The sequence below is a fragment of the Haemaphysalis longicornis genome, unplaced genomic scaffold (genome assembly GCF_048455015.1).
Source record: "Haemaphysalis longicornis isolate Haplotype H1 unplaced genomic scaffold, Haemaphysalis longicornis Haplotype H1 scaffold_1, whole genome shotgun sequence".
NCBI classification, from domain to species: Eukaryota; Metazoa; Arthropoda; class Arachnida; order Ixodida; family Ixodidae; genus Haemaphysalis; species Haemaphysalis longicornis.
In genome coordinates this window covers 159726372-159753002 of record NW_027526203.1, presented here as the reverse complement: position 1 = coordinate 159753002, position 26631 = coordinate 159726372, and the positions used below count along the sequence as shown (strand labels likewise).

Sequence of the window (26631 nt, the reverse complement as noted above, 5' to 3'; positions counted from 1 at the left end):
ATGGCACCTTCCGTCTTTGTGTTGACTATCGCCGGCTGAATGAGCTTACTCGGAAGGACGCCTATCCCATGCCGAGTATTGACTCTATCGTGGCTAACCTAGGTGGTTCTCGATACTTTACCATCCTAGACGCTAGTCGCGGGTACCTGCAGGTACAGATGAGTGCGGGTGACGTAGCCAAAACTGCGTTCACCTGCCACCGCGGGCTGTTTGAGTTCACTCGAATGCCTTTCGGTTGTTCTGGAGCTGCAGCTACCTTTCAGAGGTTGATCGATCGTGTTCTCGGGGAGGCAAAGTGGCGACATGCCATGGCGTACCTCGACGACATTGTCGTGTATTCTCGCACCTTTGAGGAACACATCCGACATCTGGAGGATGTTCTCACTAGGTTGCAGGATGCGGGTATCACCCTCAACCCAAAGAAAGCTCAGATTGCGGAGACTCGCGTCTCTTTGCTGGGCTTCACCATCGACAGTGGTCGCGTCTTGCCGTGCGAGGAAAAGGTCCGAGCTTTGCTCGAGTATCCCTCGCCGACAGACATTAAGGCGTTGAGACGCTTTTTGGGAATGGTAAACTACTACCGGCAGTTTATCCCCAATTGCGCGGCTCTGCAAGCGCCTCTGACCGCACTGTTGAGGAAAAATGCTCGCTGGAGCTGGGGTCAGGAGCAGGAGGAGGCCGTTCGCACCCTCATTAAAGCTCTCGTTGACACAGCCGAGCTGCGGCTGCCCGACCTGAACAAAGAGTTCGTGATTCAGTCTGATGCGAGCGATCTCGGTTTGGGCGCGGTGCTGCTGCAGGAGCATGAAGGTGTTCTTCGGCCGGTCGCCTTTGTCAGCCGGTCGTTGACACCCGCAGAGCGAAACTACTCCGTGACGGAAAGGGAGTGTCTCGCGATAGTTTTCGCTCTGCGCAAGTTCGACTTGTACGTCGACGGCGTTGCGTTCGTGGTGGAGACGGACCATATGGCGCTAACCTGGCTGAAGCGCCTGGGCGAGCCGTCTGGCCGCCTGGCGCGCTGGGCTCTGACGCTGCAGCGCTACAACTTCACTGTGCGCTACCGGAAGGGAAGCACGAACGTGGTGGCGGACGCTCTGTCACGAGCCCCCGTTTCTGCTCCACATACTTCCGAAGCAACGCACGCGTGCGAGCACGGAGCTTTTTGCGCCGACCGCTCAAACGAAACCAGCCCCGAAGGGACGGCTGCCGTTTTGCAGCAAAACCCGGGCGATTCCGCATACCTGGTAGCCCCTGTCTACTCATCCGGTATTGCGTTCAGCAGAGAAGAGCTCCTCGAAGCTCAGCAGAACGATCCATTTTGTCAGTCAATCATTGACGGGCTCAGGGAAGAGCCGTGCTCTGAGATGGAGCAAGGTGGCGCGGCCACCGGGCGACCGGTAACAGCTGGTATTGCTGTCGGCGCCGAGCACAATGCAGCTGGTACTGCTGCTGGTGCGTTGGATACGTATCTGCTTGATGCGGACGGACTCCTGCTGCGATACATACCATCGGAGGAGGCCTCTGACCCCTTCAAGATGGTTATCCCGCGCAGTCTGCGAAGAGCGACTCTGAGCTATTTCCATGACTCGCGGGTGGCCGGTCACGCGTGCGGCCCTAAGACTTATTTTAAGTTGTGCAACTCCGTGACCTGGCCAGGCATGAAACGGGACGCTCTCCACTTTGCCCGCTCATGCCGCGTGTGCCAAAGCGTGAAGCCCAGGGGTGGCAAAGCCCCAGGCCTCATGCAGTCGATCAACAGCCAGCAACCCTGGCAGATCGCGGCCTGTGACGTGATGGGCCCCTTTCCGAGGTCCAGCAGAGGTCATATGTATCTCTTAGCCGTCACAGACCACTTTACGAAATGGGGCGAGTTGTTTCCCCTGCGTAAACTAACGGCACGCGCAATATGGGACAAGTTGTCGGAAGTATTCACTCGGTTTGGCTACCCCGCCGAGTTGATAACTGACAACGCGTCCTATTTCACGGCTAAGGTGTTCGTCGAAGCCTGTGCGGCCCTGGGCATTAAGCACCGAAAGACGACGACGTATCACCCACAAGCCAACCCCACCGAGCGGTTGAATCGGAACGTGAAGCACATGCTAGCGGCGTTTGCCGAACAGCACCGGGACTGGGATGCCTATCTGCCCGAGCTGAGCTTCGCTTTGCGTACAACCGTTAACCGCTCGACTGGGTTCACGCCCGCATATCTCACTTTCGGGAGAGAGCTGCCCAACCCACTAGAAACCGTTCTGCGGGCTGGTGGGGGGGGCGGCCGCCGCTTCCTCGGCCCCGAGTGAGTACGCGGCGCAACTGCGCTCTAGGATGGAGCAGGCGATTTCGTTAGCCCGCAGAAACCTAGGCAAAGCGCGCGCTGGACAGAAGGCCCAGTACGACAAGGCACACAGGGAGGTCCGCTACAAAGTGGGTGACCTGGTCCTCAGACGCAACCACGTCTTGAGCGACGCAATCAAGGGCATCTCTGCTTCCCTGTCGGCCAAGTGGTCGGACCCGTACCGAGTCGGGGATGCGCTCACCCCGCTCGTGTATCAGCTGGTAGATCCGAAAGGGAAACCAGTTGGCGGTCCAGTCAACGTCGCAGATCTGAAACCTTTCGTTGCGCGCAGCGACGATTGGAATGATGAGGAGGCAGCTCCCAGTCTGCGAAAGCAGCCGAAGCGCGGGGCGGCGGCCCAACGGCCGAACACCCATCGCTACTGGTTGCGCAAGCGCGCGTAACCACCTCCGCAACCCCTCCGAGGTAAACAGAGCGCTCTGCCTCTGGCACCTTCCCCGCGAGGAGGAGCGCGGGTGGTTCGCTTTCCTCGCTACTCGCGCGGTCCGGCGGAGGGCCCTCGCCCTCCATTTGCCCCCGAAGCGGTAGGGGGAAAGGGGCATCTGCACGACAGGGAGAAGGGAGAACGGGGGAACCTTCTTGACCCCCTCACCTACTTCCGGTCAGTCGATTCCCCAGCGGGAAGTGGGGCGCCTCTGCGCCCCCGCCAGGTAGCGTACGCTCGTTTTGTTACGCGGCCCTTCCTCGAGGTTAAATTAAGGTGGGAACGCGGGGTAGGCCATTCCGTCCTGCGCCTTCGACCCACCGACATGGCCCCTACTCAACCTCCTGCTCGCCCGGACCGGCCGGCACCCAAGAAGCGGCGCCCGGTCGCGTCGTCGGCGAAGCCCCCAAGACCGGCCGGCGTCCCGGGCGTGCCCGGCTCCTCCTCGAGGCCGTCCTCACAGCCCGGGCCCTCCCTCCTGCCCGGGGCCTCTACCCAGCCTGGCGTTCCGGCGGGGTCCGGGCTGCCAGCACCGAAGCCCACGAAGAGAACGGTGACCACGTGGACGTTCCAGGAGGGCAAGGAGCCGCCGGTCAGCTTTTTCTCCGCTCGCCCTTGGAAGCGGCAGCGGCGGCCGCGGGTACGGCAGTCCCGCTCCCTCGGCATGTTCGAGGGGCGGACGGTATCCGCGGCGGCGGCGGCGGCGGGCGGCGCGTCCCTGGCACCGTCTCCGGGGGCGCAGTACTGCGCGGGCTGCGGCGGTCTACGCCTGACGGACAGCCACGAACAGTCCAAATTCCATCAAGTTCACGCCCCGCCGCCGCTCTCGAGCTCCGCTCCCTGCAAGGCGGCACCGGCGGCTCCCCCGGGGCCCCTCCAACCTGGTCCGGCGGCGACTTCGGGCCCGGCGGCGTCTCCTGCCCTGTTCCCGGCTCCTGTGGTGGCTGCTCCACTGCCAGCGGCCCCCCCGGTCCCTCCTGCTACTTTGGCCCCGGCGTTGGCCGAACAGGTCGTGAGGGCCGCCCTGCCGAGCCTGATCAACTCGGTGGTGGAGGCCCTTGCGACCGACCCGTCCTTCACCGCGGCCATCACGGCGGAGGTCCGGAGGACGACATCCAGGGTGGCCGAGGCGGTGTTATTCGAAGAGGACGTACCTCTTCCCCCGGCCCTCTGCGCAACCCTGGAAGCGGCCGCGGCGGGAACGCCGGAAGACATGGAGGTGACCGACGACGCCACTTCCAGTTCAAGCGCGGACTCAGAGAACCTCCTGAAGTTCTGAATAAAAAAAGGTCAGAGGAAGCGGCCGCGTACGCCTTTATTTTTTTGGGTGGGTTGCCCGTCGGCGGGCTCGGTCTTGAGGAGGGGGGGGTTGTGGGGATCCTTGTGCCCCCACGCCTTGTCCGCACACGTGCTGGGGCGAGCTGGGAGCCGCCATTTTGGGTAGCCGGCGCGTCACGTAGGTCGTGTTCTCCACGACCCCGCGCGACGCGCCGAAACCGGCTCGCCGCGAACGTGTGCGGGGGGCGAGGGGGAGGGACGACCGGTTCGTCGCCTTCTCCCTCGCCGCCCTCTTCTCGATCGCCGGAGGAGACCTCCTCTCCTCCACCCAAGCTGACGAGCGGCCCGCGAGAGCGTGCCGCGGGGACTCTGCCGAGAGATTCTGCCCTGACCGGTCGCCTCGGGATGCCTCCCCTGCTCCCGCGACCGTGATGACGGATATCGAGGTCTGAGCCCAGCGGCTTGAGCGAGCGACAGGAGCCACTGTCTCCCCGCGAGCGATAGTCGTGTTGTCTGGTGTATGCACTGTATCTGCCAGGCAATAAAGCCTTACTTTGGATTGCCGGAGCCTGTCTACCGCATGTGAGTACCCGAACCCGTGCGTGAGTCTTCGGATTCCGCAGGGCTAGTGTACGGCGCGTAGCGTTCTCTAGCAAAGCTAGCCGGGGTCCTCTGCTATCCCGTACGTTAGCCCACAGTTGAAAAGGGAAGTATTGAGCTCATCACCCGCCGCGGTGGCTCAGTGGCTAAGGCGTTGCGCTGCTGAGCACGAGGTCACGGGTTCGATTCCCGGCCGCGGCGGCCGCTTTTCTGATGGAGGCGAAAAGCAAAAACGCCCGTGTGTGCGAGATTTCGGCGCACGTTAAAGATCCCCAGGTGGTCAAAATTAATCCGGAGCCCTCCACTACGGCGCGCCTCATCGCCTGCGTTGCGTCGGCGCGTTAAACCCTACAATCAATCAATCAATTATTGAGCTCATCACTCAAACTCCGCGCGCACTCAAAACACAAAATAAACGGCAAAACTGTGCCTACAGGTTCAGGCATAGAAGAGGTTCGTACACAGCGATGACGACGACGGAAATGGGAGAATCTCGCCGCGAAGTTGACCAGTGACAGCCGATCAGGCAGCCATGGCCTATGTGACGTCCCTTAGGCCATGCATAATGAGGACAACTGAAGTGAGAGCGGTTGCTTTTTCCGCGTCTTTCACATCAATTTGCGCGCTCACCGCTTCACGTGCACGTGTAATATTTGGCTCGGGTATTCCTGGCCGTGTAATCTAAACTTCGCGCAGGTTTACTTGCACTGCTCAAAGAGTGTTGCAGGGTCCCTTTAAAGCGTACAAGGCTTTGCCAGGCCTTGTCGCTGTCGCATGGGGGAAAATCCTTGTCAATATCTTTTTAAAACTGGTGTTATCCTGCTGGGATGCAGACTGGTGGTGACACAGAAATATCATATTTACTTGCAACTAGGCCGCCCCAATTCTACATCGGCCCCTGAAGTTCCGAAGGCCAGAAAATAAAAATATTTCGCTGCACGTAGGCCCGCTGATATAGGTAGGGTCAACAACAGCCACAAAACTAAAACGGCTTTGATTAGAAACGAACCTGCTCAGGTTCACTCAACATTGTCATCATTGCTGCCTTTTTTGTTACTGCCCTACCTGTAGCTGTCCAATTCATAGAACACACAATATTCGGTGCTGTCAAGTGAATTTGCAATGCTACACTTGTTGAACAAGCCTGCAGTCAAGCTTTTAGAGGCATCACCTCAGGCTTGTCTTGAGACTCCCTCCAATGAGGATGTTTGTTTCATCCAGGGTGCCCGGTATGAAACTTAGAGGGTTTCTGCAACCAGCATGCTTAAATTAACCTGCTTGGTGCCAGTACACTGGTACACAGCAAACTTGCACAACTGATGCCCTATTGCTACGCTAATAATAAACACTGAGTGGACATGATCATAATGGCAGCCTGTCACTCACGCTTAGATCGGCTACCATACTCTATCTTTAAACGAAGTCTCCAGTGAGCGCTTTCAAGCTACAATGAGTACCGTATTTACTCGCATAATCCTCGCACTTTTTTTTCGGAAAAGTCAATGCGAAGATAGGGGTGCGAGAATTATGCGGGGAAAAAAAATCCGGTGCACAGTGTTGCCAATTTGCCTTCTGCCAGTCACGCTAAATGTAGCGGTCGTTTTTTGTATATGTAAGCTCAGTGTTGCCAACAGCAGCTATTTCTTTTTATTTTATTATTTACAACGTAAACAGTCTCCCGTCGGTCAGCGATCATGAAATTGCCGCCTTTGCTTTCTGGCGCGCGCCCTATCTCGTCGTCGTCACGTGCGTGCCCTACTCCAGTAACGCACGTTGAAGTCGGTGACGCCGAAGTGCCTGCCTGAGGCGCGGTTGCCGTGTTCGATCGCGTACTCTATCGCTTTCAATTTGAAAGCGGCAGTGTAGCTGGCGTTCTTGCCCATGGTGAAGCGGCACCAAGCACAAAACAAATAGACCAAAAAGTTCTCAAAATGGCAGCGAGCTATCCACCACTGACGCGAGTGACTCACTGACTGCTGCTTAACGACGGGACCACGACGGCGACACCAGACCAGGAGGCGGACTCTTAGCCTTCAACCCAGCGTCCGGGCTAATTGCGACTCATGCGGCATATTCTCCCCTGGTGAGCCTGGGGAAACATTACTGCGTTGTTGTTGCCCTAGCAACGCCACCGCCATGTTGGCCTTGAAGGCGTTATAATTGCCATGGCAACAATGCGAGGGTGCGCAGCTTGCGTGGGGGAGAGGTAATGCTCTCCCCTCTCATGACGGTTGGATTCCTTCCCCCCTCCCCGTGTCCCCCCCTTCCCACCCGGCAACCGCCGCCGCCACCCCGCTGCCTCCAACGGGCAAGCCTCGCTCCGACGGCACGAAGCCACGCCGCTTGAGCAGTAACAAGGCCAGCTCGAATATCACTTGAACACTTTATTCGCGTTACGTGCGCGAACGCAACGTGCGGCGAGAAACACCGATGACCAATACAACGCAGACAAGGTTGTCTGTCTTCAAGCACAGCACACGCACGACACAAGTCCTATCGTTCAGCTCAGCTTCACGTACGGCATACGAACGACGTTCTCACCTTTGGCCAACAGCACTCAAAGAGTCTTCGCGTTACGATTCACCCTGGTGTTCTTGGCGTCCCTTCTGCAGCCCCGTAATGTCCGAGGGAGCACATCGAGCACATACGAGAAATCGCCCACTACATGAGACGCGCGCCGGCCTCGCTGCTCGCCGTGCGCAAGCAGCAACTGCGGTGACCGTTATCGCGCATGCGCGCCCCCAGTCGCACCGGAGAGAAGCGGAAAGAAAAAAAAATAAGAGGAGGAGTGTTTCCCCACCGCCACTGCCTCTAGGCGCGCAATAATAGAACCGAAACTAGAAAAAGTAGCATTGGCCTGACCAGACACGACAGCGGGCTGCGCGAACGCCGTCTAGTTGCGCACACGCGAAACCGGCTCAAGGACAGTGTGAGTAGCGTGTTAGGGCGCCTGTTAGGGAGTAGCCATGCAGGTTGTTAGGGCGCCTGGATGGCCTTGGATACACAGCGCTCTCCGCCGAACGGGAGGCGGCGGGGGAGGGTGCACGTTGGAGAGCGCGTGCACCATGCGGGTTTCGCGAGCAGGCAAGTTTCGCCGCTGCAAAGTTGGGGGTGCGAGGATTATGCGAGGAACCGAAAAATCCAAGTTTTGGTGGCTCACATTAGGGGTGCGAGGATTACGCGAGTGCGAGGATTACGCGAGTAAATACGGTACTCAGCGTGTTTTAATATGAATCCTCGAATCTATGCCAACAAAAAAGCACAGGCATATAAGTGAGTAAGTACGGCAATGAAAAGCTGTACAGATACATACAGAATAAAAAAGAAACCCTACATACATATATTGGTTGATAATTTCCAGCAATGTCGAAGCACTGGACTTATAGCATAAGACTTCAGCAGTCTTTCATTGCATAGCGCTCGCACAAAGGTGAGTGTTTGCATATGACGCTATGAACAAAGTAAGCCTTGTTGTAATCTGTCGTTATATGACTGTCCTTTTTCTGCCATCCTTCGGACAGAATCTCGCCAAAGTGGGGCCAAGCAAAAGCTTACACAGCAATTCTCGCAACCCTTACCTCTTGCATAGGCACCTCTAGGACCCTTTTCGAGATCAACTCATCAGCCGTATTCCAAAGCATCGCCACAGAAATTCTTAAGAGGTTCTTCAGGCCTTTCGAATTCCAGTGAACTCCCTTTACTTTAGTTTCACTGAGTGCTCTCAAGACAAGCTGAATATTGGACGAATTTGAAGCAGAGAGCCTGTAGTGCTTATCTTCACTCCCCTAAACCAAAAATTAGATACCCTTCAGATCAGCAAAGTCAGTGAGGACAGACATTCCGCACTACCTCAAGACTAGCCAGTGGGGGCTCAAAAAACATCTGTAAAAACAAACGAAACAACTGCAGGCCTGTGCTCACCTGGAAACTGTAGACGGGGACACCGTCTACAAAGTCCTTGCGCACAGGTATGCTGGCACTAGCACAGCGGCCCACCGTGGTCACCCCTGAGGACACTGTGGCGGGCGCTGCCACCTTGGAAGTGGTCGGCTCGGGAGTGGTGGTGGTGGCGGCGGCAGCGGCCACAGGTGCAGCAGCAGCAGAGGCTGGTGCCCCAGAATTTGACTGCCCGGAGTCGGCAGGCACCCCTGGGCAAACGCAAAGTATTCAGTGGGGCCAACCACACGAGATGCCCAGGACTGGGTCGGCGTCCTTCACTTGCCATGAGGCTGGTGGACAGGACTAGGAGGGCGAGTACATTTGTAAGCCAAATCGAAGGTCACACTACACGGTTGCACGTGTTAGGACAGTGACCCTCTTGTCAGCATTGCATCTCAGACACTACCCTTTTATAGGGGGTGAGAAAGATTCTCCTCCTCCTCTTCACAACTGCTCTGGCACTCCTGCACTGCCAAACAGTGCACAAGCCAGTGGAACTTCAAACACCACCAATAATTATTGTAGGCTTTGCCTCAAGTGGTGCCTTTCAGGGTATCACGGCAAAGCTTGCACTCATACACTAACTCTTCCGCACCACAATGAAGCTGTTAAAAGAACGAGCCCGACAAACAATGCACGAATGCGTAAAAGGTGCCTAAACAACGCATACAGCAAGTATGTGTGCCTGCGGGAAAACTGGAGAACGTAATATTTCTTCCCTGCCAGGTGCAAACTGTGTAAACACAAATAAACCAAGTAGCTGTACTGACATTGAACAATCAGTCACAAATTTCCCCCCCTTGCCTAGCCCCAGAGTTGGAACCAGGCTATCGAACCAGCACGAGAGGTTTCTGAGGAGTAACAAGTAACACAGAAGAGCACAAAGCACTGGCAGCACCAGTTGCAACTTAGCCTCACCAATCAGTAAGCAATGCTAAAGCCACGAAAAATCATACAAAGATACAGGCCTGCCATTATGGAAGACAAGCAAGCAAACAAACATACAAATACTGTATTTTGCAGTCTACAGGTTGCACCTTCCTATAAACTGCCACATTCATGCACGTTTCTGTAGATGACTAGTCTCTTGCATAAGTCGCGTTTTTTGTAAATCCGACACAATGAAGCTGCATATTTATACTACTGCACCACCATCAAATATGCACAAGGTCAAGCCATTTTTCCTATTTTGCGTCAGCAAACCACGTTCACAGCATCCATTTCTTTGGGTCGCTGCCTATCTTATCTTCTCAAGCAGTTTCACACCTGGTGTATATTGAAGAACTCTGGTTCAAAGCGTTACATTTTTTTCGGTTGCTCACACTTTGTGAATAAAGTATAATAGCCGGGTCTGCCGCACGACACACACGTTTCCCAAGCTTCACCGCACACTGCCTCTGCAAAAAAGCCTAACTCACGCAAACCTTGCCCGCAAGTGTGTGCCAACTCTGGAGCAGCACGTAGCAACATGTGAAACACTACTGGCCCGTAAAACGTGCGACCCAAAGACGTCTGTTCATGACGGGCAGCATGAGTGAGGGGCCTTGGAGTTGCTGCCTGTTGTTGGCTACCCTTGTCACGAGGCGTGCTGCCTAATCATACCAGCCTCTGGCACCCCAAGAAAGGGATACTTTTCCACAACATGAGAGAATGCAACTGGCTGAAGACCAAAATGTCTGGGGATCGACATCAGTTCTTGATAATGGCTGCTAAGATTTTATTCCACTCCTTGGGCATCTTGCAATAATCTCATATTTTGTTCATATAATTTTTGCACCATTTTTTCTTATTGAGCACTACAATCAAACCCCGCGAGTACGAAATTCCCGCGGCAGCAACGAAATATTTCCGGATCCCTGGCGAACGTCCTTGGAGCCCATGTATTTTATTCTCACGGCAATGAAATCTTTTTGGAAAGCAATTCCCCTTTAACGAAATTCTTTGCAAGTCCAGTCGACATTTTATCTGTGCATTTGAGGCTAACAGTGTCCAAAAAGAGCTCAAATGCATTTTTTTTTCAGACTCAAATTGCGTAAACTTCTGCCACAGGGCATCTGCATGGCCGCCACCATATTTGTTTAGATAAAAGACCGTGCAACAGGCGGTCGCAGAGGCAGCCCCGCAGCGACACCTCCAAGGGGCGACACATGGTGACTCACGGCACGTCTTTGGCTTGGGCTACGCTAGCCGGCTACTGCTGAACAGCGTGCGTGCGTTCATTGTGTTTGCGGCAATCAGCATGTTTGCTCTCAATCAAAAGCGGAAGTTTTTATCACTACGAGATAAGGCAGCCATCATTGCCCAGGTCAGTGGCCCAAGTGGCGGAAAGGAGGATAGCGCCGATGAGTTTGGAACCGCTTGGAGCTCGCTCTACCATTCGGAAAAGCAAGGACGCCACTCTTCAATGGCGCACACGCGCAAAACAAAATAGTGACAGCTTGGCCTTTCTGGATGTCAACAAAGAGGTGCTCACTTAGTTTTGTCGACAGCACTGGAACAACAAGGTGCTACTGTCAGGCAAAGTTTGCCAACAAAAGAAGCAGGACTTCGCTTGCGTGCTCGAACATACTCGGTGCCGAGGACCAGGGAGAAAAACGTGCAGAGAAGGCCAACCCGCAGGATGTTTTGGATGCGTTCGACATGATTCGATTGTTCTTAGGCACGCACAACTAGCAATGAAGCACTTGTTGTAGTGTGAGAGCTGAGCTTTGAAGTTACTGCAAGGTAAGGCTTTCAAAGTAACAGTATAACCGACTTCTGGAAATAACTTTGCGGTTTGCAAGTGATTTTCCTATCATTTATGTTTCATTCTTGCGGCAATAAAATTCTTGCAAAAGCGAATTTTTTGGCTTTCCCCAGCGGATTCATAATTGTGGGGTTCGACTGTAGTACATGAACAACATGTATTATGAAAAGTTGACGCCTGAATTACCTTTTCCTTTTTTTATTTCTATCGTGGATATGTTTAGAAACTCCGTATGCATTATAACAAGGATATTTGTGTTCCAAAATGCTCAATTTTCAGTCAGCTTCTCAATTACCTGCATTCAATTTGTGGTCTAGAATCTGACATCCACCACATCTCTATTATAACACATCCCCATAAGTGTACAGTCATGGACAAATGAAATTAGAACACGAAAATATCAACCGGAACACACAAAATCAAAGAATACGGGTGGTGGAGGCAAAATAATGGCTCACAAGCAGTATATTCGGAAAGGCAAATTTTCAATCTTTGTTACTGTAATAAAGCCACGTGACAATTTCACTTGCACGGAAAGAAATCACACTATTTGTGTGTTCTGGTTCATATTTTTGTGTTCTCATTTTATTTGCCCATGACCGTACATACTTTGATCAAACTGGTGGCCCCCTGACACAGGGACTAGACTGCAGCTAAATGTACAAGATGGAAAGCTATTTTTGCACAAGGCAATTCTGCTCTGCTGGCAGTGCGCTGGTGGTGGTGGCACTAGCAAGGCACGAAGAGTTGCTTGGGCCATTTCAGCCATTACCCATAAGGCCATACCAGGAAGCAGCTCAGTTCAGACTTTCAAGTCTGGCCTATCAAAGAGCACCTCCCTTTCAGAATGAGTGGAAGAGCTAAAATACCGTCATGCCATTTGCTGTTTTGTAGCTGCACTGCATTATGTTACATGTTTTGCCTTATTGTAAATCTTTTTTCTTTGTTTTGCCAAGCACAGGAATGTGGTGGAAAAAAAATAAACAGGTGAGCAAACAGCAGCTGCCTATAGACACGGAGGAAATGGAATTTTTACGTCTAAACACCTCGGAAGCTAACAGTGCTGTTGGTTGAGTAATTTCAAACAGTTTGAAGACCAGTTATACAGCTCTGTTCTGCATACCCTCATCAGGCATTGTAATAACAGCGACAAGAAGGAGCAGTCGTTCCCACTTCCTTGTCAGCACTGACAAACATGAGCTTTCCTGTAACCCATGCACTCGCCATCGACTGGCTCCAGCCACAAACAAGTGGGAGGCCTCCAGATATCCTCCTCCTCCGACGACAATGAGAGCCCCTGCTCACCCTTTGCCTCCCCCGTGGTGGCGGCAGCAGTGTCCCGGCGGGCGCGGAACAGCTGCTGCACTGCGCTGGTCTGCCGCACGGTGCGGGGCTGCGGCCGCCAGTTCTCCTGGTGGCTGATGGGCAGGTCGGTGAAGTTGCGGTTGCAGCGAACCACCAGCCGCTCCCTGCACAACGCAAGGGCACTGTCACAGAAATGACAGCACCACGCCGGCTCTGGCCGCTCACTAACGACCCACCACATTTCTCTTTGCTTCTTTTTTTCCTCTTCTTTCCACCTCAAGGTTGCTCCGACTGGCTCAACTTGCGCTAGACAGGACTATACTCGAGTACAACTTAAAGAGCGACAACATAAGTTGCCCCTGCATCTCATCCCTGCGGCCGGCTGTTCCTGCACACGACACTACTGAAAGTATATTTTCAACACAACATGAGTTGTTTCCGCCAATTCTTTGTTTATTCTGCTTATAAACACTGCAGCGACAACAAACAAACCATGTGAGAAAAAGCAGGCGATGACACACATTAAGCGCAATCTCCTTTCAAAACACGCGCGTTGACGTTACGGGTCCCTCGCTTTGGCAGAGTAATAACTGCATGAGTACTTAACTTGTACTCGAGTGTAGCATACTTGTCTCCCTTGAATGCTGCAATTCAGTGAAGATGCTCATCTGACAAAGTGACCACAGCCATACCTTATACAAAATTCAAGTTGAATATTTCAGAAAAAAAAAAGTGGGGTGGGGTGGACATTAGCATCTCCTCACAGCCACCATTTCTCAGGCAATTGACAATAAAAATTTAGCAAGACCCCCATTAATCTCACAAGGCTGTCAATTCAAAAGCCACCAGGCCCGCATCTTTCAAAAGCCACAAGGCCCGCATCTTTATTTATTTATTTTTTCCACAAGCACTGCTTTTTGTAGCCGATTCTATTCATGTATGTCTGAAAACATTCAGCCAACCCACATACGGAAAAAAAGAAAGGCCTGGCCCAGCTCCCAATAATTCTTTCCAAAACATACGTTGGCACGCCCACGCAAACCCCTCCTCTTCCTCACCCATTATTTCCGGAGGTGTCCAGGGCGAGGGTCAGCACGTACATGTCCTCCTTGACCTCGTCCAGGGGGCAGCCCTCGATCCGGCCATCCTGGAAGAGGCAGAGAGAGGCTACTAGGGAGAGTGCCCACCACGCCGGGCAACAGGAACCACAGGGCCAGCTACTGCCCCCATCAACAATGCCATGCTCTGAGACTTGTGCTGGGCTCTCCTGATCCCCAAGGCCACGAGCGGGGGCAAAGGGGGAAAAACAGCCACCACACTACACCCCGATGTTGGATGCGATTAAGAAAATAGGGGAACAGACGTGGCACTCTACTACTGGCTAAAGGGACAGCGGCGAAAGCTACGGATGTAGTCCAACCCTTTTATCGCCTGGAAGCTGAGGGACCCATGCTGTGGTTTTTCTTCTCGGTGGCGTCGGCTGTCACAAAGCACGATGCCGAGCCCACATTTGGTGGGCAGCGGGAGTGACATGAGAACTGTGCCTGAAGAAAGAAAATTTCACAACTGTGGAATAGGCCAAGATCAAAACTGAGAAGGCTCATACAGCATCAAACGACAGTTGAGCCCGAGCAGTAATACTGTGCTGGTTCGCAAGGCAGCAGCAACAGGTGCCTGATCTCTTCACCTGGGCTTTAGAAACAAACTGAGGCTTCTCCTTTCCAAAGCATGTCCGAATCAAGCACTACACAAGCTTATTCTTGAACTGTGCTGGGTGTTACGACAACAAAAGAACAAAAAGTGAGCAGGATGAGGCGGAAGAGTACGATGCATAGGTCTTAATCTGACCAGAAATAAAGTTTTTTCTCTCTCTCTCTCTCCATTGTTTGCGCCTCATCCCATCCCCATATTGTCTTTTTGTCATCGTAACACTGCACAATTCAAGAAGATGCAGTACCAACTGGTACCATTCGTCATCCTTCTGAACTACACGAGCTGCCCTGTCCAATGCAGATACGAAGAATAGTTCAGCAAATTTAGTTCCCTGCCCCTTAAGTGGCATTTACACAATAAAAGAATCCACCGAGAGAGAAAGAAACCAGCGACAGCATCACAGCCCTCACACCTTACAAGGCACCGACTGCGCCTGCCTTGATACGCATGTCTGACCTCTCACCCTTTTTGAACTACTACCGTTAGCCCACTGGTTGACAGTCCTAATGCATACTTGGCCAAAACGATCTGGCTTGGCTAAAAAAATGCCTTAATCATATTTTAATGAGCAATTGCCTCATTTGTGACACTTACGAGCTTGTTACGTCCAAACACCTGGAAGAATTTTGAGAAGGCAATGCATGTTTTAAATGCAAATATAAAAACCATGCGACCAGAAAGGCAGTTGTAACATGATGCAAAAGAACCTGTTTCACACTATCTCAATCCCAAATAGAGCAGTCTTTATCTTATCACCTCTGCTCACATACAATTCTGAACATATTTCAGGGCAGATTTTGTTCAAACCTCAGGATTCAAGAAGGCCATACTAGCACACCAGTGAAACAGATTAACTGGTAAAATAATTCCCTTATGGTATAAATTTACCGAAGCACTCCCATTCAAGGATCGACAAACAAAAATGTTTTGGAAAGGCTCAAATGAATACGCTTGGCTTTCATAGAAATTAAAAAAAAAAAAAAGGGTACCTGCAGGCATTATACCTACTCTGTCTGTATAAACTGTAAACGCAGAGAAAAAAAATTGTGCAAGTGCACTATTCAATCAACGCAGTAAACAGCTGGCACTGATCAGATCCTCTGGCAGGTAAAGCTTTTACGATCTCTTGTGGCCTTCAGTTACTCACCCAAACTCTGCTTACCATACTTTGGTACCCCACGAATTTGCAAATGCTTAGCAACGTTTACCAGTGCCCAAAACGCTTCAGAAGTCATAGCTTGTCGAACACTTCTTCAATTGCACGGAATTTCTCCACTTGATACAAGGGAGGGACTGTCAGGGGCATAATTTCCCTCCTACAGGCAAATCATGTGTGTTCCCCAGGCCACCATTCGTCTGTTTTGAGGTATTTTGTAGCTCAATTCCAAGCACAACCAGAACATGTGTCTGCAACATTTCCTCTTGCACAAAGAACACAGGGTCATGCAAACCACTTTAAAAAGCAATGCCATAACCGATGGCCTCTGAAAATTCATATTGCAGCTTAAAGACATGACCACTCCCGCAACACAAGCGCACTGCATATAGCTGCTGAATCTTGCAGCGTATGCTATCACACCAGCAGACGGCAAGTCAGGTCCGCTAACCTCCGTTTCTGTCAGTTCTTCAAGCAGAAATAAAAATGGCAAGAGCGGTGCCTAGTACGTGTCAAACAAAACTTATCGAAACTTCGAAACATCACTATTGGTCACTTCTCCGCGAGGTGCCCCATCACTGACAAAGCACAAGAACATTGCTCCGCCTGCCACCAGTGGCACATGATGTTTTCGGGGGAACCAATAGCAAATAAAACCAGCGGGGCTTTAATTGCTACCGATGTCGAAGCCTGCCAATCCGCTCAGAGCATTGTTACATCCAAAACTGGCACAATACGAGGAACACGACTGCTTCAGCCAAGTTTAACTGAACAAGTTCAGCAGTCTTCCAGCTACGGGTGACTACAGGGGCCATTGAGCTGATCCTCACTGAACTTTTCTAGCAGTGTTCTCTGCTGTGAAATATAACGTCTGGTACTATTAGTACCATTAAGTACTCACTAGCAAACAGCTCATCAGCATCACAGTGAAATCAAGTACCATTTTCCACTGGAATCACTTTGTTACTGCAAATAAGCCTCAATAGGTTCACGAAGACTGACTCGATAACCATCAAAACTACTTACCGTATTTTCCGGTGTATAAGTCGCAGTTTTTTTCTGAAATTTTCGTTGGTGCGTCTTATCCACCGGTGCGACTTATGTATGGAATAAATCTGGTTCACGGCGGCCGCGCGTGGCCAGCGCACGTTGAGACTGTGGGCTAACGTACGGGATAGCAGAGGACCCCGGCTAGCTTTGCTAGAGAACGCTACGCGCCGTACACTAGCCCTGCGGAATCCGAAGACTCACGCACGGGTTCGAGTACTCACATGCGGTAGACAGGCTCCGGCAATCCAAAGTAAGGCTTTATTGCCTGGCAGATACAGTGCATACACCAGACAACACGACTATCGCTCGCGGGGAGACAGTGGCTCCTGTCGCTCGCTCTAGCCGCTGGGCTCAGACCTCGATATCCGTCATCACGGCCGCGGGAGCAGGGGACGCATCCCGAGGCGACCGATCAGGGCAGAATCTCTCGGCAGACCCCGCGGACCATTCGCGCGTCCCGCAGGTCGGCTCGGGGGGAGAGGAGGTCTCCCCCGGCGCTCGAGGAGAGGGCGGCGAGGGAGAAGGCGACGACCGGTCCTCCTTCCCCCTCGCTCTCCGCGCACGTTCGCGGCAAGCCGGTTCGGCGCGTCGCGCGGGGTCATGAAGAGGACACGACCTACGTGACGCGCCGGCTACCCAAAATGGCGGCACCCAGCTCGCGGAAACATGTGCAGGCGAGGCGTAAGGAAACAAGGGTCCCCACAAGACACAGCTCTATGGTGTAAATCAATCCCAAGTCCACCGGTACGGCATTTCTCATAGCCCATATGTCGCTTCGGGACATTGCACCAAAGAATTTGCAGCTTTTTCTAGTCAAAAAGAATCACAATGGCCTGCGACAACCACGCCCCACTTTAGGCCATGCGCAGTAACTACAGTTCAGAATAAATTCAAAGTAACATCAAACTGGGTTGCAAAAACAAAATGCAGCTCATGAATTATTACAGACAGTTACTCTGAAGGAGGTAAACGTGCTGCTAATTTTTAAAATGACAGCTTGGAGATAAGTTTTGATTTTCGTGCCGCTTCCCGTCGCGCCACTTCCGTCCACCATGACACCTTTATTGCGCTGATTTACGACAGCACACAAGAGACGCGCAATGTTTGGAGAGGTGGCCAAATGGGTCTCCGACTCTTGGGACTCCATTTCTACAAAAACAGTTGTAGCCGGGTTGATAAAGGCCGGATTAATCCGGTCCGCGAGTGGTAACAATGTTGGCAAAGAAGACATCAGAAAGTCGGAGGACGACAGTGATGCACCGGTTGAACTCCCACTGAAGATACTGAATTATTTGTTAGCAAGTCTGAGGAAAAAGACTTCGATGGTTTTGCCTAAATTCCGTCCATAAGTACATGTCATCTGTGTGTATCCATAAACCATTTTTGAGAAGTTATGTCCAGCCTTTGGATGTTATATGCCCGTGTCTAGCCCTGCTTACAGGGTGATGCGTTAATAGGCGGCGGCCACCACAACCACGTACTTTCGCCGCACTTTCTAACGATCTGATTCACTATGAGTTTACCTAATTAACAAGTGCGTCTTATATACTGGTGCGTCTTATACAACGGTGCAACTTATATACGGTTTTTCTTGGAAAAACTGTCATTTTGAGGGGGGTGCGACTTATACAAAGGTGCGACTTACAGACCGGAAAATACGGTATGTTGAATGGAGGGAACCAAGAGAGGGACCCCCTCTGGGTTATGAAAGCCCGTCAGACATTCATTCAATGCCCTGCAAACTCTGAAATCACTCCTCAAATGATTGCCCATTGAAGCGACCTCCCACCGAATGAAATCAGTGACCAGACAGGCGTGTGAGCAATGCCTAAACATGACCCGCCGCAGTGGCTCAGTGGCCAAGGTGTTATGCTGTGGAGCCCAAGGACATGGGTTCAATCCTGGCCACTTTTCTGATGGAATTGAAAAGCGAAAACGCCCGTGTATCAAGATTTCGACACACATTAAAGATCCCCAGGTGGTCAAAATTAATCCGGAGCCCTCCATTACAGCGCACCTCACAGCCCTGGTACAGTGTACTAGAAGAGAGAGGCGTGTAGTTCGGGGCCGATTCGGGGGGTCCCATTTGTGATGAAAATTTCTGCTGAGGAACTCCTGTTGTAAGCAGCACCCCTGGGGGCCGCTTTACCAGTTGGTTTTAGAAGCTTTGTTTGTTAAATTAATACTTATTTATTGCCGTAAATAGTCTTATTTGTTTATTTCACAATTTAAAGTTTTATAAAACCCGTCAAATACCCGTTTAGTTTCATTTAAAAACTTATAGGTGGCGCTGGCTGCAACAGGAGTTCTCTGGGGAACGCCTGCGCTCCATACAATTTTTTTTATTACAAAAGGGACCCGCACTTTCCATTGGTTTTTCCCCCGCACGACACACCTCCAACTTCTAGTACACTGTAGCCCTGGTGCAGCTTCGAAGCGTTCAAACCCGCAATCACTCAATGCCTAAACGTGAGGAACACTGTGCTCTGCATGTGATGAGCAGAGATAAGTGACGGGGTTTACAGCTGCAATAGAACAATAAAAACCATGCACTTTTTGTGCCGTGGCTGAGGTCAAATGGAGAGGATGCTGTTATCTTCATTTTAACAGTGCAGAAACGGCAAGGCCGGAAGGCCCGAGACCAGTGTGAAGATGAACCAGCAGCCACGAAAGACGACAACTTTTGATAGATCTACGAAAGGTGTGCATGGGAGCTGAGCAGCTTCCAACAAGTGCCCTTTCAAGGAAGACCCAAGGGCTTTGTTTAGGGTTTTTTTTTTTTGTCTTCTGATGGGAGGTGTAAAACAAAAAAATGCAAAGACATCTGCCTGACTAGAAAAGAAGCAGCCAACAGACAGAAGGATGTACCAAGACCTGAAAGATGGCTGCTGCGCATTCTCACCCGCTTTGGATTGTCTTTCAGAGAAGATCATCAGTGCCCCACCAAGACCCTCAGATTTGCCACGCTGCCCAAAGTGTACTGGTTAAAAGCTTCTGTGAATTTTTTTTACCCCATAAAAGCATTCCTAAATCCAACCTTGAGCAAAGCACTGCGTACGGACTTCGCTTGGCGTGGCCACTGAACTACTACAGTCCCCACCCCTACCCCACCCCTTCTGAGAGGATTCTTGTGGACTGCTGAACACCGCAGGAAGCCCCCATGAGCCAGAACCACAACTGATCGGCGGGGTATGGTTGTTGGCAATGCTACCGATGCTGTGTATACTGCATACAGTAAAATTTGCGCTCGGCCATGTTTTTTCTTGAGAACCAGTGCACTGCGCAGTAAAATTTTTTACTAAAATAGGCAAAAATATAGGCATGTGGAAATTTTAATAAAATGTCCACATGCCTATAATTTCACCAATTCCTTCAATCATAAAATTCACAAAAATTAGGGGTGCATAGAAATAGGGGGTTTTGCACTAGGTGCTAAATTCCACGTGTTTAGCCAAGACAAGTGTAGCAGTGACTGAAAACATCTCACAAGTATGCTCTATTGAAATACAAAAGGCGAACAATGTGTTCCTACTTGCTTTTCAGCAGACACCTTCAGGTGCAAGTAAGAAAAGACTGCAGCTGAAAGACTAGCCTCAGAATAAACACGGCAAATCATACAAAACAGTGTGCACAGCGATGTGCCCTGAAGTGAAAAAGTCATAAAACTTTTATGACGCGCTCGTTCAATTCCTGCTTAAGACTTTCAGACGTTGGCACACGACCAGTGAACCCTTAGTGTGTGCCTCTGATCAGCATGAACTGATGCACATTTTGCCAAAGTGCCTAAGTGGAGGGCAGTGAAAGAGTGTTGAAAACCAGGTCCTGAAACCTCAGGCCAGCTTTGGTTTCCACAGGCACCAATAGGCATACGGAGGACAACACTTAAGGGGAATAAGTTCGTCCTTGCCCCATTTCCAGCATGAATAAAGTCTAACATCCGCAAGGCAGCAGCTTTTTTTCCCTCTCGTTTTCCAGAGTCACAGTTGAGGTTTCCTTTCTTCATATTTTGGACATCAGACAGACCAGCAGTCATGACATCAATGCTGGCGAAGTAGCGAATGCCATTTGGCATTGGGTTTCCACTGGCTTTGTCCCGCACACAGCCCTGTTCTTGCAGACCCTAACCTTTACTTGCACGTGCGAGTGGCGCTGGCCAGAACAGTGGCGGCCCAGCCCCCGAGTCATTGCTCCAGGCGCGAGGCGTGCACCGGAGCAGACAATGGCGCCAGGCTGGGATGCTGCCGCCGTCTGTAACTTTTTGTCGTTCATGTGTGAAATCTGCCTCATTCGCTTATACGTTGATGGCGCAACTGCACACGCCTTGTGAGGCCACAGCCGCACTCAAGCATGAGCTAGAAGCTAATGTTTGGAACATTATTCACTGGTGTAAGAATAAACTGTCATAGATAAGTAGCAAAGACACCGTTAATGCTCATTCCTTCTAAACAACATCACCATTTGCCTGATTATTATCTATCAGTAACCAACTGTCACGCACTTTTGCGACCAAACTTCTTGGCATCACTCTGGATCGGGAATTTAAATTTTATTACCATGCTTGCTCAATTCTCAAGAAAAATGTGGCATGGCATACACATCCTTACACAATGGGACCGGCACCAGTAACAAGGTGAATACCGAGACGCAAGAACAAAGCAGATCTTGGGCTGAAGCCAGGGCCAGAAGGAAGAGGCAGAAAACAACACCAATGACAACCACCCCTCCTGTTACAGACGAACCTCGACACAACAAAGCCGTATCAGGAGCAAAATTTAACTAAAATTCTTGTTCCAAAACAAGGCACCTAAATTGCTGGAGATGAGCCCGTCCTACAAGAGGCACTCGCCTTGCACAATGCAATGGCATTACTGAGTGCTATTTGCAAGACCTGCACTACAATATAAATGTATATGTACCATGTTTTCACCTTTATAACCAACCCCTGCATAGAACTCGCTCCCTAATGTTGCGCCAAAGTAGAAAAGCGAAGAATAGACCTGCATATTCCCCACACACCTGGCCATGAATGCATCCGTTCAGCCTTCATAAAAAAAGGTGCACGGCCCAGTCACACCGCATTTACTCAGACAACGAACCTACGTACCATGAGTTATGAAACCCACTAGCTTGGATACTATTTTGAGCCACATGGTAAGCAAACTGCTTCAAATTATGTGCCTTTTGTTTCTTTATAAACAGCACAATTACAATAGAAAATCAACATAAATTAACCAAATTTTGAACTTAGATCGTTATTTCCGATAATGCACCCCATCACTGTCTACGAAAATGAAGTCCTACGATTAAAGTATAAAGTTTGGCGAGTTGGTTACTAACCAATGAACTCGTACCACTAGCGAAGGTGACAACGGATGAAGAAAAGAAAGGGTGCAACACAGGCTAACAAGCATGTGTTCCATCCTTTATTTTTTTCATACAGTGTCACGTTAGCCAGCAGTATCAGTTCATCAGTTGAAGTCCAACTACTGGCTTTAGTTGAAATACTTTGCCCACCTTTTCAGCAATTAAATAAATCCACTTTTGAGCTTTTGTTCCTGCAAAGTGACTGATAAGACAGACATTGACCATAAGTAGGAGCCTCAGCCTGGTGCTGACATTTTAACAAGGAAATCTGTCTTCACGAGGCCCCAATGAAAACAAGCTCCCTCGCTGAAACATCAGCACAAGGCTAAGGCGACTGCTCGTATCTAACTTTTATATGGTCATTCCTCAATACGTTGCTGTAAGAGTTTTTTCAAACTGGACTTACCACCAGTACATGATCAAAACAATAGCACCTTATTAGTCACCACAAAAAAGCACATCATCTCTGCCTCACAATAGAAACTAGGGTTTAACTCTCCCAAGCTACATACCGTAGTGGAGAACAATCATTTTGACCTATTAAAAGAATCTTTAACAGTTAAAGAAACCGTGACCCACGGGCATTTTCATTTTTCACCCCCATCGGAAAAACGGCCGCCATGGCTGGATTTGATCACGTATTTATGCCCATGTCTACAAAGAAAGATCTACTACGGGAAAAGACTGAAAGGTCACCCTTGTGTGACCTTTGTGTCCAAGAGACAGAAAAAAAAAAGCACATGAGCGAGTACAAACAGAGCTCACAGTGCAACAACCCAGGACATGCATAAAACCACAACCTCCAATGTTTCAACTTGTCAACACTTTTGAAGAATGTTTCAGTTAAAAACAAAAAAAAAAAAAGAAAATTCAAGCATGGTCATCCACAAAAAGACAACGTAGTGGTTTTGTGTAGACCCACAAAAATGTGCTGCTCCCCTGGTCAAGGAAGAGCAGTTCATTTAGAGTGGGCGTTATACTAGAAACGTGAAATCTAATTTTTAACTGGGGCCATAGAGGAAGCCCGTAGATTAACCTAGGCAACCTGGAGCTCTCAGCGTGCACCAAAACCCAATACAGACTTTTGCATTTTCTACTGGGCCTGTATGCAGACATGGCTGTCAAGATCTATCCCTGCGGCCTTGCGACCCGCAGGCACAGCCTAAGCCAGCTACAATGGCAGGTGGACCCAAATGCAAAGGGAACACTCACGGGATAGGGGTTGACGCTGTCAGTTGGTGTCCTTGTCAGGCTGAATCCAACCTGATAGAGAACGAGAAAGACACTGACATTAGTGTGCATGTGTGTGCTTACTTACAAACCACGAGCAATACAACTGACAACACCGCTGGCATTCACACGATCAGGAATACAGCAATTAATGAGCTGCCTTTTCTTTCCTCACCTTTTCACTCTGAACTGAATGTTGCACAACACAGTTACTGCAACACTTCCAACCTTTGTAATCTTTGAAACGGGCGCAGTACAGGAGTGCAGCAATAACCAAGAAACTCGGGTTCTCAACTTCAAGAAACTTAGAAGTGCAAAGGTTACTGCACCATATGCCATGCCGCATGTCTTGCTTTACTCAATGATATTCTTGCACACATGCCAAGTGAGGGGGGGGTAAAGGGAGGATAAACTTTGTTTCTGTAGGGAACACCGAAATGGACGCCACACCACATAACGCCATGCCTACGTTGTGGTACAGTACAAAACTGTACCAACAACGACCAGTGACACAGCCAACATGCTGATTACGCCTGAGGTGTTTGCATGGCCCTTCCTGCAGGCGTCTGCCCTCTCAATGTCAGTCATTCTATCCAGAAGCCCACACACCATCAAGAGAGGCGAGTTTGCAGCCTCCTTATATGCCAAGCCACATAACAGTGCTTACAAACTGACCCACAGAATTCCTGCTAGGGGTAGCAGACTAGTCTCGCGTTGCAAGCAAGGGCCTGACAGGACAGCAGTGCTGGTCCTTTGAACCCTACGAGTAGGTACCAGCCACAATGAACACACACAGGACGGCACCCACCCGGTTTGTGCTCGGCGCAAAGGACAGTGCCTCGACCTCAATGTTGAGCTCCCCGCCGACCAGGAAGCCAAAAGTGGTGACGCTGAAGTACCGCCGCTGCTCGCCCTGCAAAAGGAAGAGAAGGGGGGGAATTAACAAGGATCAACGCAGTGTGCATCATTTATTTCCAAAAGAAATGCCCTTTGCCATGAAAAGCGAGATAAACAGACAGCATGCAGTGCTATTTCACAACTGAACTTGCAAAAACCTTAAAAAATGGTTGCAAGAACGGGAACGCTTTTAGTGCCCCTTTCCTTATTACAGAGCAGCCACAATTAATGAAGCTCTTTCCCTTTAGGCAGACGGACAACTCAGACAAGGATCTCGACCCCTGCGGTCCACTAAAAGCCCACTTTCCAAACTGCTAAGGAAGCATTTATAGTAAAAACATTAGAAATACTTAACAGTGAAAACATTACAGCACAAAAACAAGAACCGTGGAAACAAAATGGTAAAAAAAATTACTGTAGTAAAGAGATAACCGAAATCCAATAAAAGTGATGGCAAGACTTTTGCTTAGGCCCTAAATTTATTCATTCAACCAATACAAATTCAAAAAATTCGACCACTAGCTAATTTCTGCACAGTGCAGCTTACCTACAAAATATTTCAGAAAAAGTGCAGTTTATGGCTGGAAGGGGGGGAGGGCAACACGTTGGCAGAACTTCCAGGGCAGAAAATATAATGGTTGAAAAATAAAGTAACAACCACCTTTATAAAGTAACAACCCTATTAGCAAGCACTGTGTAACTCCTCCAGCTTTTTCAAGTTTTTTTAAAGCATTTTTCCCTTATAAATGTTACGAATTTCATTAGTAATGTCCAGAGCATCAGGGTTTTTCAGGCCACGGTTTTTGTGAGCAGGGTGGGAAAAAAAAAAAATGTGCCATGCACATTGATTAACATATAATCTTAGCAAAAGATCGAACACAAAATGTTGTTTTGTCACCTTACTGCAGCTTGTGGCACCTGCACTTTTTGCTTGGCGGGTGAGAGCACTAGGGCTCAATTCACAATTATGCTCCAACCAACTAATACATTTCAAATCTTTAATCTACCCTATTTCATTCTGTTTGCAACAGCTTTAATGCTACAATGTGCCTTTCAAAAAGATGCTCAGAGCAAGCCAAACACACCTCTTGCACAGCTTTACTCTTAGTGCTTTGCCTCTGCTCAATTTATTTCACAGTACTTTTCAAGGAGCGAATGAGAGCGCTAACCTGCCCGCTTCGACAGACACTGACAGTGGAATAAGCAAAACCTGCACAAGGGTTAAAGTGCCGGTTTGGGCAGCTGAAAATCAGTCTTTCTAGGGCTCAAACGAGGACTCTGTGAGAAAATACTGCCTGTGCAGAAGCCCCCCCATACAACCCGACTTTTTCAGCAACGTTCCATAACCTAGTGCTTTCCACAACTGTCAATCATTTAGATGAGGCAGACGTCAATCATTTAAACGGGGGCAAGTAGGACTGATGTTGAAGGCAAACGTGGATGATTCGTCACTGCCACAGAGAGTTTGCAGCGATGTTTTTGAAGGTAGACAAATACTGAGTACATGTATATTTTCAAACCACTGCAGCCTTAACCTCCCCCCCCCCAAAAGAAACAAACAAGCATGCACGCACACACCCACCTACCAACCTACATGCCTGTCCACTTGTTGCTAGCATTTTTTACACTAGTGCGGCCACTGTGCGGTCACAGAAGGCAAAAGTGCCTTGCGGTCATTTCTGCCCCACAGCAATTTTGCTCTTATCTTTATAGCCATCCCTTCACTCTGCTGGCTCGTCAACCTTCACGATCCTTGAGGCCAGCCAGCACATTTGGCTCTCCAACTACAGGAACACAATATCACTGTGTCCCACAAAAGCGGTGGCAAGCATGCCAACACTGACTGCCTTTCCCGGCCATCGGCCATACCATGCTGAATATGCCTTTCCCGGCTGCCACTGGAAACAATGGCCTGTGATGCGGACAACTTTGAAGAGTACCTCACCTCACTCAACACCACTCCCTGACCCAGCCGTTTTCAAGAGGAAACAACATCGAGACAAGGGCTCACAACTATTTGTTGCCTCAGCCAATGGATACAGCCCTACCAGCATTTTCGTCTCCCCAAAAATTCATTTTAGGCAATTCGCCTCATTCGCCGCATTTCTTCGAGAAGAACGGGCATGAAGGAGGACAACCTCGTGAGACTCGTCCAGTCCTTCGTGATCAGCCACATTACGTATGTGGCCGCGTACCATAACTGGAAGGTCATGGAACGGGCCAAGATCAATACACTCATACGTAAGGCTTACAAATCGGCACTGGGCCTTATGGAAACCACGAGCACTGCGCGCTTACTACAGCTAGGAGTGCACAATACCCTGGAAGAAATCACGGAGGCGCAGTTGGCGGCACAGATGGAACGTCTCTCCATGACTAAGACGGGACGCCAAATCCTCGAGAACCTTGGGACCGACCGTCCGTGGTGGTTCGCGAACAAAGATCGCCTCGTGAGCTACAACGAGATCACCAAGGCTTACCGCCTGGCTCGACGGGTCATGCCACCCCCCCACCAGGGCCTGAGCCGGGAGGAAGCAGTTCTACTACGACAGCTCCAGACCGGGTCCATCCTCGCC

General features: G+C 50.3%; 1 protein-coding gene across 2 annotated transcripts in view; it reads right to left on the bottom strand.

Annotated features, from left to right (window-relative positions):
- Positions 1-26631, bottom strand: part of LOC144138563 (protein GPR107-like) — an 87405-nt gene that overhangs the window by 58057 nt on the left and 2717 nt on the right. Inside the window, exons 2-6 of one of the 2 annotated variants that reach the window (XM_077670913.1) lie at positions 23967-24071; positions 23141-23191; positions 13704-13792; positions 12646-12809; positions 8577-8803 (exon numbers count right to left, since the gene is read on the bottom strand). In XM_077670913.1, the coding sequence (XP_077527039.1) occupies positions 8577-8803; positions 12646-12809; positions 13704-13792; positions 23141-23191; positions 23967-24071 (636 nt within the window). Of the gene's footprint in view, positions 1-8576; positions 8806-12644; positions 12810-13703; positions 13793-23140; positions 23192-23966; positions 24072-26631 lie in introns of both variants that reach the window. The other variant, XM_077670922.1, reaches the window with a different exon arrangement.